The 20,224-nt window shown below is 39.0% G+C and overlaps 1 protein-coding gene across 2 annotated transcripts in view; it reads right to left on the reverse strand.

The window, feature by feature from the left end:
- ANXA3 (annexin A3) overlaps positions 1-17,839 on the reverse strand; it is a 128,002-nt gene extending 110,163 nt beyond the window's left edge. Inside the window, exons 1-2 of one of the 2 annotated variants that reach the window (XM_053703294.1) lie at positions 17,730-17,839; positions 11,100-11,133 (exon numbers count right to left, since the gene is read on the reverse strand). In XM_053703294.1, coding sequence (XP_053559269.1) covers positions 11,100-11,114 — 15 coding nt within the window. In that variant the 5' untranslated portion in view covers positions 11,115-11,133; positions 17,730-17,839. The remainder of the gene's footprint in view (positions 1-11,099; positions 11,134-17,729) is intronic. The other variant, XM_053703295.1, reaches the window with a different exon arrangement.
- Between the last annotated feature and the right edge of the window lie 2,385 nt (positions 17,840-20,224).

The raw sequence follows: 20,224 nt of genomic DNA on the forward strand, positions 1-20,224 counted from the left end.
CTTGGACCGAAGAGGAATTTGGGGTCCTGCATGAGGTGAACCCGGTACAAGCAACAACGGGCGCCAACCACCTACATCACCACCAGGTTGCATGGATTAACGGCCAGCAGGCACAAGGACTATGGGACAGCGGAGCCAGTTTTACCCTTGTCTAGCCACACCTGGTCACCAATTCGGACCGTACGAGGAAGTCCATTACAGTTCATGTGGGTAGGGGTAAGGTGCTCCGGACCCCTACAGCACAAGGTCACCTAGATTGGGACGCCTGCTCCCGTACTGTAGAAGTAGGGGTCATGACTCAATTGCCAGCAGAAGTCTTATTAGGAAACGATTTGGGGCACCTCACCTCCTTTGTACTGGATGGCTCAACCTATGCTTGCAGTGTCACCAGACGCCAGCAAGACAGAGTCCAGGCTACCACACTCGACCCGGGGACCCAGGTAAGCCACTACTCCCCGACTTCTACCCCCGACCATTTATCCTGTCCCCTGGGCTTCCCCCAGGAGACGTTGAGTGACCCGACATTGGCCCCATACCGTGCCCAGGCAGGGACCAACCCAGGGAGGCAAGGAGGGGACCGTTTTGAGTGGGACAGAGGGCTCCTGTGCAGGGTTACCGAGGGGGGTGGGAGCAGGCAGATGCCCAAGCGTCAGTTGGTGGTACCACAAAAGTATTGGTACGACCTGCTGCGCATAGGGCAGAAGATTCCCCTGGCAGGACACCTAGGAATCACTAGAACCCGCCACTGACTGACTCGTCTGGCCAGGGATTATAGGGGATGTTAACCCCTTAATGACCACAATGTACCCTGTATGTCATTGATCGTTAGGGGTTTTTCAGGACATAATAGCACAAGTCTAGCAAGAACACGCTATTAATGCCCTCCCTCCAGCAGGCTTTGTGGAATAGAGCAGTCTCAACGCTGGTGGCAAGACCGCGCTATAAAACAATCAAGTCCCAAAAAAAGGCCAGCGACATACAGGGTACGTCGCTGGTCCTTAAGGGGTTAAGCAGTACTGCTGGACCTGTGACATTTGTCAGAGAGTAGGCAAGGCATGAGACCACTCCAAAGCCTCTATGCACCCCCTCCCTATCATCGCCGAACCATTCAGCAGAGTAGCAGTTGACATTGTTGGTCTCTTACTCCATCCCTTTCCCTCGAAAAAGTACATCCTGACAGAACCAGACAGACCATAGCTGAGCTCACCCAGCAGCTATGGAGGCTTTGTGGGATAAAACCCTTGCCGAGCTCTCCATACCACCCCCAGACTTACGGCTATGTGAGAGGTTAAACGGGACCCTGAAGCAGCTGCTTAGGACATTCTTGGCCTCTCACAAAGATGGAGAAAGATATCTGCCGCACCTCCTGCTTACTTACAGAGAGGTGCCCCAGGAATCCACTGGGTTCTCCCCCTTTGAGTTAGTATATGTCCAGAAGGTGAGGCGGCCCCTAGACCTACTTAGATCACACTGGGAAGGGTCAGTTGGGGAGGAAGGACCCTCCATCGTAGGGTACGTCCTAGAATTTAGGGAACGACTGAAGGACCTCGCTGCTTGCATGCGAAAGAAACTTCAGATCGCCCAAGGTAGGCAGAAGCGGTGGTACGACAGGAATGCTTGTAACTGCAACTTAGACATAGTGCAGAAGGTCCTGGCCTTGAAAACCTACCAAGACCGACAAATTGCAGGCCGCTTGGCAGGTGCCCTACTGAGTGGAAGAGCAGCTGTGTGACACTACCTACCTGGTAGCCAAATGTTCAGATGACTGGGTCTGCCGGAACTTTCTTGTGAATGTGTTGAAGGCGTACCAAGAGAGGCCTGAAGTGGTAGCTGCGCTCCTGCCATGGAGGAATTTGAGTCTCCCCATACCGGAGCTACCTGGGCGGAATAGGGCACCCGCAGACATAGGAGATAAAGTTAGATGAGAGGCTAGGGAATGTGCAGCAGGAGGAAGTCAGACAGGTATTAGAGAGCCGACAAGACATGCTCTCCACTGACCCTGGGTACACCACGGTAGCGGTGCATTGAGTGGAGACCCTGTCAGCGGGCGTGCCGGGTCTCAGAATCCGTTAGGAAAAGCATGCGCAGCAAGCTCAGAGTGATGCTGGACACAGGTGTTATTGAGCCATCCAACAGTCCCTGGGCATCCCCGGTGGTGCTGGTACCCAAGTGTGATGGCACCACCTGTTTTCCGTAGACTACTGTAGGTATGCCCCCGGTGGATGACCTCCTGGACTGCATCGCCGCCGGAACTTTCTGATGACCTGAGACCTCTGCAAGGGGTACTGGCAGATTCCCCTGGATCTGGAATCTATTCCGAAGTCGGCATTCATCACCCCATTTGGCCTGTACCAGTTTAAGGTCATCACGTTTGGGATGAACAACACTCAACAGACTTTCCAGAGAATGGTAGATCGCCTCCTCAATGGCCTCCAGGACTCCTGTGCATACCTGGATAACATTGCAATCTACAGCGATACCTGGGAGGACCACTTGGTCCACCTAGGCACCGTTTTGGACTGCATGAAGGCTGCAGGTCTGACGCTGAAGACAGACAAATGTACGGTAGGGCGCTCATAGGCCCAGTACCTTGGACACTGAGTAGGCTGCAGGAAGCAGCGAACGGAGGCAGCCAAGATTGAAGTAGTTGCGAACTGGCCAACCACAAGACCAAAACCCAGGTCTTAGCCATCCTAGGGACAGTAGAGTACTACCGCAAGTTTGTCCCTAACTATAGTGCCCAGGCCAAACCTTTGACCAACCTGACGTGAAAACAGTTTTCCCGACAAGTCCTGTGGTTCTAGAAAGGTTCTAGAACAGATAAAGTAAGTTTTCCAATTTAATCTTAAAGAAATCACAGATACTCTAGTTTGGTGGCAAGAGAGAAGGATATTTTGGCATATATCTTGCCACAGTTAGGTGACCCCTGTCAGCTTTTACTCTAAAAAGATTTTACTAATTTCAAATCATGTATTAATGCTTGGCTTAAAATGCAGATCAGTGTACTAAATATGGCTCCACAGGTTTATAAAAGAGGGAGGGGACTCAAAAACACATTCCCTCTAAAAGTACCTCCAGAAACACAAAGGTCTTCCAAATCATTTAAGATATGCATCCATATCTATATTTAAAAGGGACATTAAACATCTCTATATTTGTGAAAAAGTGGCATTGTACACTAGATTTTTCTATGCATAAATATTTTGTAGAAGATACATTTATATACCCCATCTGGGAGTATTTTGTAACAATGTATAGTTTTGCTTATCTCTAAATAACATTGTTATGATTTTCAGACTCCTAACCAAGCTCCTAAGTTTTAGATGTACAATGAGGTCTGCAGACTCCTGGTTATGTAATGGGTCTTTTCATATGCAAGGGGGGGGGTCTGCCTGTTCCTGCTTTCCCAGCCCCATACAATGGGTGTCCCAGCCTAACCTCAATAACAGTGTGAGCTTCCAAGAAAGTTTTATACTGGATTTTTATATCAGAATATCGGTATATATATATATATATATTATATATATATATATATATATATATATATATATATATATATATATATATATATATATATATATATATATATATATGTCAATTGCATGCATTTATATATAAATTGGTGGTTAAAAAAAGATATAAATTCTATCCGAAGCAACATCCCAACACCAACCTGCAATACTCCATCAATAGGCCCTGCCACTCCCTCTGCCACCCTCTGCATCCTCCATCCAGCCACTGAGAATGAAGTTTCCTACTTGCTATCTTCCTCACGCCTCACTACCTGCCCACTCGACCCTATACCTTCCCATCTAATACCCTCCCTATCTTCTACCCTCATTCCTGCTCTTACCCACATCTTCAACCCATCTCTTTCTACTGGCTCATTCCCATCTTCTTTCAAACGTGCAATAGTCACTCCCATACTCAAAAAACCCTCCCTTGACCCTAATTCTCCTGAAAGCTACCGCCCAATATCACTGCTCCCACTAACATCAAAACTCCTTGAAAAACTAGTTTATAATCGCCTAACCCACTTCCTGTCCGCCAACTCCTTGCTTGACCCCCTGCAATCTGGATTCCGCCTCAAACACTCAACTGAGACTGCCCTTACCAAGGTTACGAACGTTCTTCTCTCTGCTAAAAATATAGGCCACTACTTGTGATATCCCTTTAAGACTTTCTGACTATCAGCACTTCCTCCTATTTAAGGAAGTGCTTCTCCATTACTCAGTGCCTGAAAATTATAGTGGATTCTCTCATCTTGTGCTACTGCTCATTTCAAGCAGTTTATTTTTCCCTTTCAGGTCTAAAGTATTTTATATTTTTGAAGGCTGATTGTAACTCAAAGTTTGCTGCACTTCTTTCCTGATTCCTTTTGGACCATTACTTCTAATCATATTCCTACGCTTCCGGAACTCAATCACTCACAGCTGAAGCCGCACTCACACATGCCGCTACCGGACGCCGCTCTCTAATATCCTCCGGTTTAGTATTTTCTCTGCTGCTAATACCGCTCTCCACGCTTCACCATCGTTTCTGGGGAAATCTGGTCTTATCACCACGCTGGTATTGGTATCGTATTGTACACAAAGTTTAAGGTTTACAAATATAACGCTAAGTGTCATTACTTACCTGAGCTGTATTTTCACTGAATTAACCTCCTCCTTGCTGCTCAATATTGCGTGTGTGTTGGAACATTGTATATATATTTTAGAGTGTTTGTATGAGTGCGTGAAACTAAAGGAAAGTTATTTGAACATTACTTTACTAAGATTTGAACTTTATCAACTCATTTCATATCCTGAATATAAAGGAATTTTTTTCATTTTTTCTTTGATCATAAACAAATCATTGTTTATATATTTGAAACTTAATAAGTTTCTCATTTAAGAATTACTACTATCATTCATAGAGGTATATTCCATACTTTTCATTTCAATTACTAAAAGTAAATGCTCACCTTGTGCATGCGATTATATTAAGTTATATATACTTGCTGTTTACAAGAATAGAGCTACATTTCCTTTATTTTATTTTTCTCTTAAGTTTGGTGAGACAAATTTATCACACATATCACACTACTCCATACTCATCCTACTTGACCTCTCAGCTGCCTTCGACACAGTTGACCACCCCCTCCTCCTACAGACCCTTAGCTCTTTTGGCCTCTGTGGCACTGCTCTTTCCTGGTTTCACTCTTATCTTTCTCAAAGGTCTTTTTCTGTCATTTGCTAATGACTCCTCCTCTCTAATGCCTCTGTCTGTTGGAGTACCTCAAGGATCTGTTCTGGGTCCTCTACTCTTCTCAATTTATACTTCTTCACTGGGTAAACGTATCAACAGTTATGTCTTCAAATATCACCTCTATGCTGATAACACCCAGATCTACCTCTCCACCCCTGCTCGCTCTCCCTCTGTCCTTTATCATGTCAGTAACTGCTTATCTGGTATTTCTTCCTGGATGGCCTCTCACCACCTAAAGATTAAAATGTCCAAGACTGAACTCCTTCTTATCCCCCCCTCAAGCTCTACGCCGACCTATGACTTCTCTATCCCTGTTGACGGCATCACCATTTCCCCATCGCCCCAAGTCCGCTGCCTCGGAGTTACACTTGACTCAAATCTATCCTTCACCCCCCATACCCAATCGCTTTCTACATCCTGCCGCAAAATTTCCAAGATTCAACCTTTTCTGTGCGCTAACACCACAAAGCAAATAATCCACTCCCTTGTTATTTCCCAACTTGACTACTGCAATAACCTACTTACTGGCCTTCCTCTTTCCCGCCTCTCCCCTCTTCAATCCATCCTAAATGCCTCTGCCAGACTGATCCACCTTTCCCGCCGCTCTGTATCTGCTGCACCTCTCTGTGAGTCCCTTCACTGGCTCCCCATACACAGCAGAATTAAATTCAAAATTCTCACCCTTGCATACAAAGCACTCACCAACTCTGCTCCCCTCTACCTATCCTCTCTAAGTATACTCCAGCCCGCCCACTAAGATCCAACAATGACCTGCTCCTTGCTTCTGCGACTATCACCTCCTCTCATGCTAGACTGCAGGACTTCTGTCGTGCAGCGCCAACCCTCTGGAGCACTCTCCCTCGTGCTATCAGGCTTTGCCCAAATCTTTCTTCCTTTAAATGTTCTCTGAAGACTTTTCTGTTCAGGGAAGCCTACCACCCAACTCAATAATATTCCTTTTACCTAACAACATTTCCCTCCTCTAACTCTGCATTAACATCTTTCTCACTCTTGCAGTCCTCACCTCATGTTTCCCAACCTCCTACCCTTCTAGATTGTAAGTTCCCACGGGAATAGGGCCCTCGATTCCTCCTGTATGTGTTTGTAAATTCTGTCCTGTCTCTTAGTCTTAGAAGTTTTATACTATTGTTTTATTTAAATGATCTGTATCCATGGACAGCGCTGCGGAATATGATGGCGCTTCATAAATAAAGTATAATAATAATAATATATGTATATAAAAAGATCACATTCATAATAACAATACAAAAAAGCATTAAAGAAAGACTGAACAGAAGCCAAAGCAACATAATACAGGAAGTAAAGCAAATGCCGTCCAACCAGTTTTAATTTTACTGTGTGTACAAAAGTGTTTAAACTGTGAATAGCAGATTGTGTTTGCTTGTCTGTATTATAAAATGATTTATTCTTAAACTTTCTGTACTGTCGTTCATAGAAATAAGAGATTATGATTTTCTCAAACGTTGCTGACTCCTAATATACATTATAGTATAGATGTGAGTGTTCGTCATCTCCCCGATTCTGGTTTGCTTTTATGCAACACTGACTCTTTTTGACTACAATTTTATTTTGTCGGTTTTGGTCTATTTTAAGAGACTCATCACTTATTCCAGGTTGTATCTTAATAGCAACAGTGATCCCTGAGATCTCATGTAATTTTAAATACAGTCCTTTCATATGAGGTAAGGCTGGGTATGGGAACGGTCACAGGACCTTTACCCCTTCATTTACTGTGTATGTTCTGAGGGAGCATCCATGTATTTTAGTACAGTGGTTAAGTGGTATCAAGGGATGTAATTTTGGGTTTAGGGTCTACGTTTCAATCAGTGACATCACAGTCATCTAATTTGCTTTGTTCTAATGGTATCCATTGTTGAAAAGCATACATAGGTAGGCTCAGAAGCAATGGACTACTGTGAGCTGCTTGTCACTGTCTCACCCAATGTGTTTAGCTAGCCCCTAGTAGAGTATTGCTCTCCAACAAATGATACCAAAAGAATAAAACAAATTTAAAAATAGAAGTAAATCTGAAAATTGTATGCTCTGAAACCCAAAAGTTTTATTTCATGATTATGTTTCTTTAAGGTCTATTTCTCCACTGTGTATGTTAATTTTATAACATTTTTGCTATGAAGAAGGTGCATGATATTTCTGCAAACACAATTTTTTGAGAGTTGCAAAACCAATATGTGATAATATCTTCAAGATTTTTATTTTTATTTTGTTTTAAATCATTGATTTTTATCCACCCTGCAAGAACCTCCCCCCCATCAATCATGATAGTAAATGAAGGATCATTTATCTCGTTATCAGCAAATAAATTGTATTAGCTTATGTACACTGAAAAAAATAGCAGCCCTTAGCAAATAACCTCAACAAACCATGAGAATTTTGTATGTTCTTCTTTTGCAAATAGTAAATTAGTAGTGAAATTAGGAAAAGAAGGAAGAGAAAAAGAGTAATTTTATAGTTGAACAATACATATTATAGACTTGATTTCCCATGGATCATTAGGTTTTGCATACATTTTGTCTCCTATAAGTGTTAACTTTGCATATACCTATGTTTATAGAGCTGTGGTGCTCTACAATCTACAAATAATTGATAATTAATATAAATGTGTTTTAAATGCTGAAAAACAACAAGAAGCAATTGCTTCTAGTTTTGATATTTTCACAAATATCCAGATACTGTTCTCTAAAGAGAGTTAAGTTATAATAATTACTGGTACATTGAGCTTTTTGTTAAAAAATAAATAAAGCAATTGTTTAAAAAATATTTATAAAATAAAGTACACTAGCATTACCACATCTTTGTAGTATTTACCGATCCACTGCTTAAAGGGACAGTATACACCAATTTTCATATAACTGCATGTAATAGACACTACTATAAAGAATAAGATGCACAGATACTGATATAAAAATCCAGTATAAAACTGTTTTAAAATTTATTTTGAAGCTCTCAAACAGGAGCAAGCTGGAGTAGGTATCTGACGGTATTCACATAAAACTTTGGGGCTTGGTTAGGAGTCTGAAAATCAGAGCAATGTTATTTAAAAATAAGCAAAACTATACATTTAAAAAAAACAAACAAACAAAACTTTATGGGCTATTTAAATAGAGAATCTACAAAACATTTATGTAAAGAAAAAATTAGTGTATAATGTCCCTCCCCTGACCTCAATGCTATTGAGAACCTTTGGAGCATCCTCAAGCAAAAGATCTATGAGGGTGGGAGGCAGTTTACATTCAAACAGCAGCTCTGGCAGGCTATTCTGACATCTTGCAAACAAATTCAAGCATAAACTGTCCAAAAACCTCACAAGTTCAATGGATGCAAGAATTGTGAAGCTGCTATCAAATAAGGTAGGGATCCTATGTTAAAATGTAACGTGACCTGTTAAAATGTTTAAAAAGTTAAAATGTTGTTTAAAGTTTGATTGAAATAGCTTTTGATTTCAGAAAATATGCTGCAAACACAACAAATGACATTTTTTTATTAGCAACACCAGCTGAATATGCATTTATACCCTACAAAGTTGTTAAACACACAGGTAAACTACTGCTCAGGAGATGCAAGCACACTCAAGTTAAAAGGTCTGTGATTGGCAGCTGTGCGTGACTATCGCTTCTGGCACAACAACCATTTTCTATTTAAGAGCTGCAATGCTCAAGATGGACTTTATGGGCTCGATTTATCAAGCTACAGCGAACAGGGGCGTACATACGCGCCCCTTTCTGTCGCAGCTTGCCTCTGGCAGGCTGAATTCCGCTGCCAGAATTCAGCATTGCACAAGAACGCAATTTTGCGATCTGTGTGCAATGCCATCCCCTGCCCGCACATAGCCAATCACGCCCAGGCATGAGCTGTTAATCTCCCTGGTCAGACGAGACTGGGGAGATTGAAATTTTTACTCTCCTGAGTTTCTAAAAAAAAAGTAATGAGCACCAACAAATCTAGGTTTTCCTTATCTAATCTCTTCTGCTGAGGATAACTAGGAACAAATACATTGTGTAAAGAACAATAGCAAGAAATATAGCAATGTTAAAAGGAAATTTAAACACTAATAAAATTACTTGAACATTGTCATATTCTAGTAGTGTAGCATTGAGAATGACCCGGACAGTTCGGGTTTCCATTTGTGTGTCCAGGTTTGAAGCAGAGTCAGGCCCAAACATGCAAATGTCCGGGTTTGGTGGGAAACAGCCACAGTCAAAAAGGTGACTACCGTTATTTCTATCTTCCATGTGTGTGTCTTTGTGTGAGAGTGTGTGCGTGAGACAAAGAGTGAGTATTTCTGTGTGTGCGTGAGTGAGAGAGTGTTTTTGAAAGATAATGTGTGTGTGTGTGCGTGAGTGAGAAAGAGTGAGTATTTCTGTATGTGCGTGTGTGAGAGAGTGTTTTTGAAGATAATGTGTGTGTGTGAGTGAGAAAGAGTGAGTATTTCAGTGTGTGCGTGTGAGAGAGTGTTTTTGAAAGATAATGTGTGTGTGCGTGTGTGAGTGAGAGAGTGAGTATTTCTGTGTGTGCGTGTGTGAGAGTGTTTTTGAAAGATGTGTGTGTGTGTGTGTTAGTGTGTGAGAGCATTAGTACCTTTGTGTGCGAGTGTTAGTGTGTGAGTGTAAATATTTATGTGCTATAATCATAGTGTATACTCTGCAAATTTATTTTGCTGTGCCCAGTGCAAGAGTGTTTGGGTTTGGCCTGATATTAAAAGGGACAGTCTACTGCTGAATTGTTATTGTTTAAAAAGATGGATAATCCCTTTATTAACCATTCCCCAGTTTTGCATAACCAACACAGTTATATTAAAAAAAAATATATGTTTTACCTCTGTGATTACCTTGTATCTAAGCCTTTGCAGACTGCCCCCTTATTTCATTTCTTTTGACTGACTTGCATTTTAGGCAATCAGTGCTGACTCATAAATAACTCTACCGGAGTGAGCAAAATGCAGTGAGATAAGAGATGAACTTCAAGGGCTTAAAAATTAGCATGAGTCTACCTAGATTTAGCTTTCAACAAAGAATATCAAAAGAAACAAAGCAAATTTGTCGATAAAAGAAGATTGGAAATTTGTTATAAAATTACATGTTCTATCTGAATCATGAACGTTTGAATTTGACTTAACTGTCCCTTTAAGGTGGCAGCCCTATATTCTAGCCCTGTGCATTTGGCAGGTTTGTTAGGTCCGATTTTCGGAGACTGATTTCTTCTAGTGAAAGTGCAATACACGAACATCTGTATTTGCACAGCTCTTAGCGTGTTGCACTTTCACAAGTAGGAATCCGGCATAGCTAACGTAGCTGCTAAATGCACAGGCCTAGTATATTCCATACAGCTTCCATGCTTTATTTATCCTGAATTGTCCTCAGAAGAAGAGACTAAATAAATAAGGAAAACATAGGTTTCAACATAGTGGCATCATTTGTCTATATGTAATGCATCTATGAAAATGGTTACATCTGTGCCTTAAGTAATGCTTCTATTAAAATGTTATGCCGACCCACTGGGAAAAATTCCAATGAACATCGAATCAGTATGTGTGTCATATGACACTCTCGAAGTCCAGCCCTTTGAAAGCCCTTACAAAGCGTTTGTAGAGAGTGGGTGGGACTGCTCTCTATGTCACAGCTCAACCAAAAGAGGAATTGAAGGGGAGTGGAAGAACAGAAGATACCCAGGATTTTAAATCTTGTATTGTAAAATATACACACACACAAAAATATGCGGTTTTGCTTGTACACTAATCTATTTTTTATTGCAACATTCTTAGATTCTGAAATTTACCATCACTAAGTATTTGTGAACAACACTGTGTTACTTACCCATGCAGATGCCATATTTTGTTTGGAAATGTATCTGAAATATTAAAAAATAAATATTAAACATGGCACACAAAATTACACTTCCATGATTCACATGCATGCTCGAGTCTACATAGGTAGATATAATTAAAATTTAAAGTTTATTCCAATTGTTCGCTCTTAAAAAACGACAAAACAGTACTTATGGTAGTTATGAGCAACCAATATCATTCAAAATGTCACCTGGGGCCACAATAAGTTCTGGAACTTTGGCCCGAGCAGAAGGAGTAAAGTATTCTAACCTCTAAATCATACGAGTCGCTCTCTTTTCAGGACTGTGAGGCTCCGGGCTGAGTATTGTTGAGCTTTGAAGCAGAATCCACTTTGAACCTCAGATTATTCCTCACTGCCTGTGGCCCTGTTAGTTATATGAACACATCAGACCTTATCTCCAACACTATACCCTGAAACTCATGTCAGTTGTATGTCCAAATCAGACACCATGGTACTGAAGCTCATGTCAGCTATATGACTAAATAAGGCCTCAGATCATACCCCATGGCCATGATGTCCCTATCAGTCATATGCCCAGTTTGGACTTTAGATTAGACTCCACTACCAGTTGTATGTCCATATAGGATTTCAGATAAACCCCCATAAAGACCCTGAAGCCCTTTCCTGGTAAGATCTTACAGTTATATGGTCACACATGACCAAAGTCAAGTGTTCATTTTTTGAGTGTTTCTTTTATCTTTTTTTATAAATGTTTAACATATAGTTTAAAAGGAAGTCAGCTGAAACACCAGACCCTTAACAACTCTATATCTGTCTCTTGTTTTATCAATTTCTTATATGTCCAGAAATGCATTTGTACAATGTACTGTTAGGCAAATTTTTTACATTTCCCAACAGAATTAGATCACTACCTTCAGGCTTACATATAAAAGGAATTAAATTCATATTCCTAAACAATGTCAGCTTTCTTCTCTATATGTAAATGCAGAGAAATATTCCAGATCACTATACCGAGGGCCTATTTTTGTAATTATCTATACAATTTTCTAGCATTTACCTTGCTAAATATCTTTTTTTTTTTTTTTAATAAATCAGGAATAATTTCTGTGGAAATAGTTCTGTTTGGGTTGATATAATTTTTAAGATGTGTTTCCCTGCCTGCAGGTGAGAAAAGTCTAGAGTGGCTTCTTCTGTATATAAGAAAAAATATTTGACACCACTGTTCAATTTTTTTTCTTCCCCCTTCAACTTCGCATTCCTATCCTATGACTGGTACTGGCAGATTCTGATAACAAAAATCTGCTGTGTGGGTATGTTACAGGCACATCATTTATTCACTTTAAGTTACATAGTTTAACTATTAGGAAGTTTATTTATAATGGTAGTTATTTCAAAGAGGAAGAAAACGATTTACTGAATTTATTACTCATAATCTGTTCTGTATAATGTTTTTATTAGTTAATAAATGTAATAGTTTCAAATAAAATAAAATAAAAATCAAGTAAAGAATGATATGCTACTCACAAATGCACCGCTTGTATTTTCACTTAAGGTTATAATATTGTTTATGTTTGGGGAATCAATAATGTTTTTTAAAAGGGTATAAATACCCCTTCCATTGCCTCATAAGGAGGGGGGGGGGGAATTAAAAGATTAAAACATCATCTGAACCAAATTGCTGTCAAGTCTGGTATGGTATATCTAATTTATAGGCAAACATTGGATTTATATTTTTTTTTTACAAAACAAATTATATATATATATATATATATATATATATATAACACACAGATAAACAACCAGCTGGACTTTCTCTGTGTGATGTATTAATTTATTTTGTAATTTTCCCTATGGGCCTTGCACCCAGGCTTGTCTGGGGTTAACTGCCTGTGACTCTGGAGACAGCACAGCTTCCTGAGAGTGCTATAGCACCCAGGGCTGAGCATGTTGCAGGGTCATGGGATGTGTACCCAGTCCAGTCTGAGAGTACAGTCCCCTTCCGTGTATATATATATATATATATATATATATATATATATATATATATATATATATATATATATATGTCATACCTTTTTCTATACATTGTACTCAAATTCTTTCGTGATATATGATACCATTTATACTTATATAATATTAGCGGAAGTTCGATTTCAGTATCATCTCTCTCTAAGGCACTATAAGTGGGAAAAGGTCCGAACCATTACGGATTGCATGAGCAGGTTTAAAAGAAAGACAAAGGCGTAGTGGGAATATGCAGGAAATAATGCTTTCCTGTTCCCACTGCAGAAGGAATGAATGGCTAATAAAATTCTCTAAAAGTTATCATAGTCCTTTTAACAAGTTTATCTTACTGTTTGGGTAGGTAATATGTGGCAAGGATTTTTGCATTACTATTGCTGCATTAATATTTACAACATACAACCCACCTGTTAATTTCCATCAAAATTTTATTTAAAATACATTTACAAACATGACATCTATAAGTGAAAATAAGCTCCCCCCCCCCCCCCAACAAAACCTCTGAATGCAGTGAATGTTCAATTTATATAAACAGCGGAAGATTAGTTCTCATAACATAACATTCCCATCCGGTATAAAGATATTTTATCAGGATGTGATTCAGCTACCACACCTCAGTAAATTTACTCAGCCCGCGCCCTCACTACTACTGTCATAGTCTGAAGCTGCACATCGTTTATACAGAACTTTTGCACTTTTGCTCTCTTGTAATCTTAAATTCTTTCCATATGGAATTTAGAATGTACGATGGAAAAAATGTTCTGTGTTCTTTATGGGCAGCTAACCAATATAGTATAACCATTTGCTATGCAGTGCTCAGTCTAAAATGTAACTCAGCTGTAACTAACATTATCTAAAAGAACCTGAATAATTTGCTTCGCTGAAAAATACATAATATAGCTATTAAAGCAACAGTCTAGTATTCCATTTTATTAAAACACTTAAAGGGACATGAAACCCAAACGTTTTCTTTCATGATTTAGATAGAGCATGTGATTTTAAACAACTTTCTAATTTACTTCTATTATCAATTTTGTATTTCTTTTGGTATCTTTTGTTGAAAAGCAAGGATGTATGCTTAGGAGCCGGCCCATTTCTGGAGCACTATTTCCTCCAAGTGTAGTGCTCCAGATGCCTACCTAGGTATATCTTCAACACAGAACATCATGGGATCACAGCAAATTTGATAATATAAATAAATTGGAAACTTTATTAAAAATGGTATGCTCTGTCTGAATCACAAAAAGAACACTTTTGGGTTTCATATCCCTTTAACTTTTAAAGAAAATTCTTTATTTTTACTGTTTGTTTAACCACCATAAAATTGTTAAATACATAATCAAAAAGGTTGTGCTCCTGTGCCAGCAACTCCATATAAGGATACTACTAGTTAGCCAACCAGGCATACATGCGTACCTGCATCCTTATCTGCAGCTTTAAGGTATAGGATGAGGGCAACTTTGACCTTTGAAGGAGTTAACTTAAAGGACCATTAAATACAGTAAAGTTGCATAATCAAGAAATGCATGATAAAAAGACAATGCAATAACAGTCTGAATTTCAAGTAAGTAGCAGATGTGTTTTTCCGTCAAATTTCAAATTAGTTCAATTTTCCTTTCCCCTGCACCATGTGAGAGCCATCAGCCAATCAAAAATACATATACGTATATTCTGTGAATTCTTACACATGCTCAGTAGGAGCTGGTGACTCAACAAGTGTAAATATAAAAAGATTGTACACATATTAATAATGTAAGTGAATTTGAAAGTCGTGTATGCTAAGTCAATCATGAAAGTTTAAATTCTGACTTTAGTGTCCCTTTAAACACCCAGAAAATAAGGTAGTTTGTTTAAAAAGGGTCAGTGTACTAAAAATCATTTCCATCTATTTTTGAATGGATGTTACGGTGCTGAATAAACCAACTTTTTCCACTGAATGTTGTCCCTATAAGCCAGTAAGGAACAGATACCTAGGTGGTACATTGCTCTTTTCCAAAACAGTGCATATGCCTTTTAAAAGTGCAACCAGCCCAGGAATGGCAGCACATTTTTTGGAGGTGGTTTTAATTGGTAGTGTTCCAGTGGAGAGTGCGCTAACCAGCGCAAGTTATGTAGCGTGGGAAGTTAGAAGGTAGGAAATCTATCCAACTTTTTCACTGTTCATGCAAATCAATCTGTGGCTTGTGACTGAGAACCGTGCAGAGGGACAGCACTTCTCATCTGTAAGGTAAGTAAGCCTGCTTAAAGGGACATTCCAGTCAAAATATAAATGCACTTAGATTTATTGCATCTTTGAATAGAAACATATTTTCAATATACATGTATTGGCAAAAATGCTTCTATTAAGAGTTATCACTGTTTTAGTGTTAACATTTTCCTCTGCATGTGCATGTGAACATAGCTAGATATTTTCATTGCACCCACATTTTAAACAATGCAGCTGCTCAGATCATCAGTGGGGCTTGTATCGTGTCAGCAATTAACAAATTGAGTCATTACCAGATGGTACAAGCACCATAGGCTATCCAAACAAGTGTTGTGTTTAAAATGCTGGTGCACGGAGCATACTTAAATACGCTTTTGAAACAGCTATAGCTTTTATTAGAAGAATTTTTGCTAATGCATGTATATTACAAAATTGCTTATGTTCACTACAGAAATGCACCCATGTGGTTTTCAATTTTGGCTGGAATATCCCTTTAAAGCAAAGGTAATGCTAAATAAAATATACTGGGTAAAAAAAAAATGGGAAAATCTTAAGAGGTTGGGCAAAATTTGTAGCGATTCACTAAATAGTTAGATTCCTTTAATTCCCTTCCAGGGTTAACTTTTGTAGCTGGTTTGTAGTATTTGATACTGTACCTTTAGCACATTGTCAAAAGAAACAGTTATGTTTTGGTAGAGCTTTTGGTGTTGTTGATAAAGTTAAATGAAATAAAAACACTTTGCTTGCGTGAGCATGTGCGAGAGTGTCAGAGTGAGCATGTGCCAGTGAGCACGTGCGAGCGAGAGCATCTGTGATAGCGGGCATGCAATAGTGTCTTTGCAAAAGTGTGAGTGCGTGCTTGTGAGAAAGAGAGAAAGAGAGCAAGAGAGAGAGCGTGCCTGTGTGAGAGCGAGCGAGAGCGTGCCTGTGTGAGAGCGAGCGAGAGCGTGCCTGTGTGAGAGCGAGCGAGAGCGTGCCTGTGTGAGAGCGAGCAAGAGCGTGCCTGTGTGAGAGCGAGCGAGAGCGTGCCTGTGTGAGAGCGAGCGAGAGCGTGCCTGTGTGAGAGCGAGCGAGAGCGTGCCTGTGTGAGAGCGAGCGAGAGCGTGCCTGTGTGAGAGCGAGCGAGAGCGTGCCTGTGTGAGAGCGAGCGAGAGCGTGCCTGTGTGAGAGCCTGTGTGAATGTCTATATGTTATTACCTTTACAACATTTTCAAGTCCGATTTCACAAGAATAAAATAAAGGTCACACACATTTTAGTCACTTGGCCAAACATTGCACATTTAAAAATGTTTGTGTGCACACTGCTTAACCCTTTAAGGACGCAGCTTTCAGTTTGTTCAATTGTTTTATGATGGAAAAATTCCGTCATATGTCCTTAAGAGGTTAAACAAAATTAGGGAACACTATCTAGGTCAATTTAAATGTAAACAGCTTTTTAATTTTATATTTTTAACATGTTTATTTACTGCCCTTTGTTATGGGTTACTCATATGTTTAAAGGACTATTCAGAACCCGCAGAGTACCGCTGGTCCTTAGAGGAAACTGCTGCTGATTTAATCAGCAGTGCTAGTCCAATGACCCAGTTGTGCGACTAGTGCTGCCGATTAAATCATCCGCTTGGAACCAACAGAGCTCTGCATGTCTCAAGAAATACTTTAACTATGCGCTTAATCCCCTTACAGGATCATGAAAGAAAATATTTGGGTTTCAGATCCCTGTAATGGAAAAGTACCATTAATGCACCTTTAATTTACAGATAAGGTAATATCAGGTATATCCTATAATTGGTAGAGCAAAGAACTTAATAGATAGGTATAACTCCATCAGATTATAAGGTTTTAAAGATCCTGCTTTTAAACAATATTTTAAAATCTTTAAAAGGCATCTGATTATATGATAAGTAACAACACTTTTTGTGGGGGTGCTTATGGTTTGGTGAACCTAGACTTTATCATTTGCCTTCATTTAGAATCTTATTTCTTCTTCATATATTATTATTTAAACAAGCAGCAGATGTGGAGAGAAAGGCATTATGGGAATTTCAATAGGTTGATGCATTCATTTCTTTTGAGAACACTTTTGAAGTGGTTCACTCAATCAACATTTCCAAACATAAAAAGGTCTGTGCTATTTCTTATATTGTATTTACTGGGGATGAAGGGTCTGAAAGTCAAAAGTAAACGTTTATACTTCAGCTATAGTGTGCAATTGTACTTATTTTTCCCCCCCTATAATTGCATGATCCTTTCTAATCTGAAGTTTAGTTTGGACTTCTATGTCCCTTTAACAGTTTGACTCATTTGATACATGCATATATATTACATATTGCACAGATTAAACAAAACTCATTGCAGCAGACATTTATATATAATAATATTCTAAGCTGATAAATCATAAAAAAACTCACCAACCAGAGATATGTGAGGTAGGAAATGTACAGTCTCCTAAAGTATTTCCACACAGCCAGGCAAGCCGCGCCCTGTGCAACCCCTTCCTCTGTGAAAAGGGAAGCATTCAGCCTCTTGTTGTCTCCACCCCATTCACTACCAATTAAATCTTATGTATTTTCATTTATGTTTCCTGGATCATAACTGGAAACAAAGAGGGGAACTGCAGTGCTAGCAAAGGGGTTAATTTCAACTCGACACCTTATTTCAGTTTCTTAATTATTTACAGTATTTGATCAAATCTAAAACAAATGACAGTGGTTAGAAACAGTGCTGATAATACTGTTTAGTTTGTATATCCTCCACCTACAATAGTGAATATTTTAGTGTACATGAAAAATGTTTAGTCTACTTTTTCACAACACTATTAATGTCAATCTTGATACATAAATGTATGAAAATCATTGTCAAGTACAATGTAACACTTGGTAGCAATTCTGTAGCATGATATTAATCGAGTTGTGGGTAAAATATATTGCTCAAAGGTTACAACATGGTCATCAACCACTTACTTAAAAATGTTTGCCTAAATTGTCAATATTATTCTAAAAAAAAAATATTGAATGATCATAGTAACATTTTTTTTAATTTTCTTTTTTTAAAGTACTTTTTAACCCCTTAAGGACAAGGCCATTTTTCAATTTCTTTCCCTTAAAGGGATACTAAACCCAATTTTTTTCTTTCGCGATTCAGATAGAGCATGAGATTTTAAGCACCTTTCTAATTTACTCCTATTATCAATTTGTCTTTGTTCTCCTGCTATCTTGATTTGAAAAAGCAGTACTGTAGGCTTTAGAGCCAGACCATTTTTTGTTCAGCACATGGGTAGCAGTTGCAGATTTGTGGCTAAATGCAGCAAACCAATCAGCAGCTCTACCAAGGTGCTGAACTAAAAAATGGGCCGGCTCCTAACCTTTTATTACTGCTTTTTCAAATCAAGATAACATGAGAACAAAGAAAATTTGATAATAGGAGTAAATTAGAAAGTTGCTTAAAATTGCATGCTCTATCTGAATCATGAAAGAAAAAACGTGGGGTTAGTATCCCTTTAAGAACCAGGGCTAGTTTTACATTTCTGCAGTTTTTGTGTTTAGCTGTAATTTTCTTCTTACTCATTTACTGTACCCACACATATTATATACCTTTTTCTCGCCATTAAATGGACTTTCTAAAGATACTATTATTTTCATCATATCTTATAATTTACCATAATTTTTTTTTATAAAATATGATGAAAATTTTGAAAAAAAAACACACTTTTTCTAACTTTGACCCCCAAAATCTGTTACACATCTACAACCACCAAAAACACTCATGCTTAATAAATTCTAAATTTTGTCCTGAGTTTAGAAATACTCAATGTTTACATGTTCTTTGCTTTTTTTGAAAGTTATAGAGCAATGGTGAGAACGGTCAAAAACAGCCCACAGACCACCTCCAAAGACCTACAACATCATCTTGCTGCAGATGGTGTCACTGTGCATCATTCAACAATTCAGCGCACTTTGCACAAGGAGAAGCTGTATGGGAGAGTGATGCGGACCAAGCCTTTTCTGCACACACGCCACAAACAGAGTCGCTTGAGGTATGCAAACGCACATTTGTACCAGCCAGCTTCATTTTGGAAGAAGGTACTGTGGACTGATGAAACAAAGATTGAGTTATTTGGGCATGCAGTTGGGATTATGGTAATGTATTTGCTTAATAAATTATTATTCCTCTTTATATTTGTATATATCAAGAATTGCTTGTACTCTTAATATTATTATTAGTTAACAGTGACTGAGTATTACATAAAAGGGCGAGGTAGAACGATTCAATATTTTTTTTAGTTCTGCCACTGAGAAGTTAAGCTTTTTTTTTTTTTATAGATTTCTAGTATGCATAGTTGTATGTCCCTCTTGTGGAAACCCATTAACTACCACTTAGCTACCGCTTTTATCTCTTTCATTGATTTTAGCAACCTCATCCCTTAGCTTTACAAAGCCCAAGACATACATGATTACTTTAGAGACCATCCTGGAGTCATCTGATGATCACACACTACTTTAGAAGTCATTTGCACATCATCAGACATCACCAGGTTTAAAGTAATCAGCTAAGGTAAAAAATTCTGGGTGATCACTTCAGAATGATTAGCAGATTACCTTACTGATTACTTCACAAGCATGAACAGCCAGTGATGATGGCTTCTGATCACGACTGAATTGGCCTTCCAGGATACCATTAGATTTCCCAATTGGCAGTAGCAGCTGTGGCTGGTCAGCTACAATTTAAGGGGTTGGTGCTGTTGTATCACCTCTCTTCTTTTCTCCTCTGAGCTATACATATTTAGGTCACTACGTATTTCCTTGTAAGTTTTATTTCCTGTGTCCTAGACAATGTATCACTTTGAATAGTTTCTAGTGTCAAGTCACACTGTTTTGAGTGTCTTCTCCAGGTCAGCTTGTGCAAT

Source organism: Bombina bombina, chromosome 2, assembly GCF_027579735.1.
Source record: "Bombina bombina isolate aBomBom1 chromosome 2, aBomBom1.pri, whole genome shotgun sequence".
Lineage (NCBI taxonomy): Eukaryota > Metazoa > Chordata > Amphibia > Anura > Bombinatoridae > Bombina > Bombina bombina.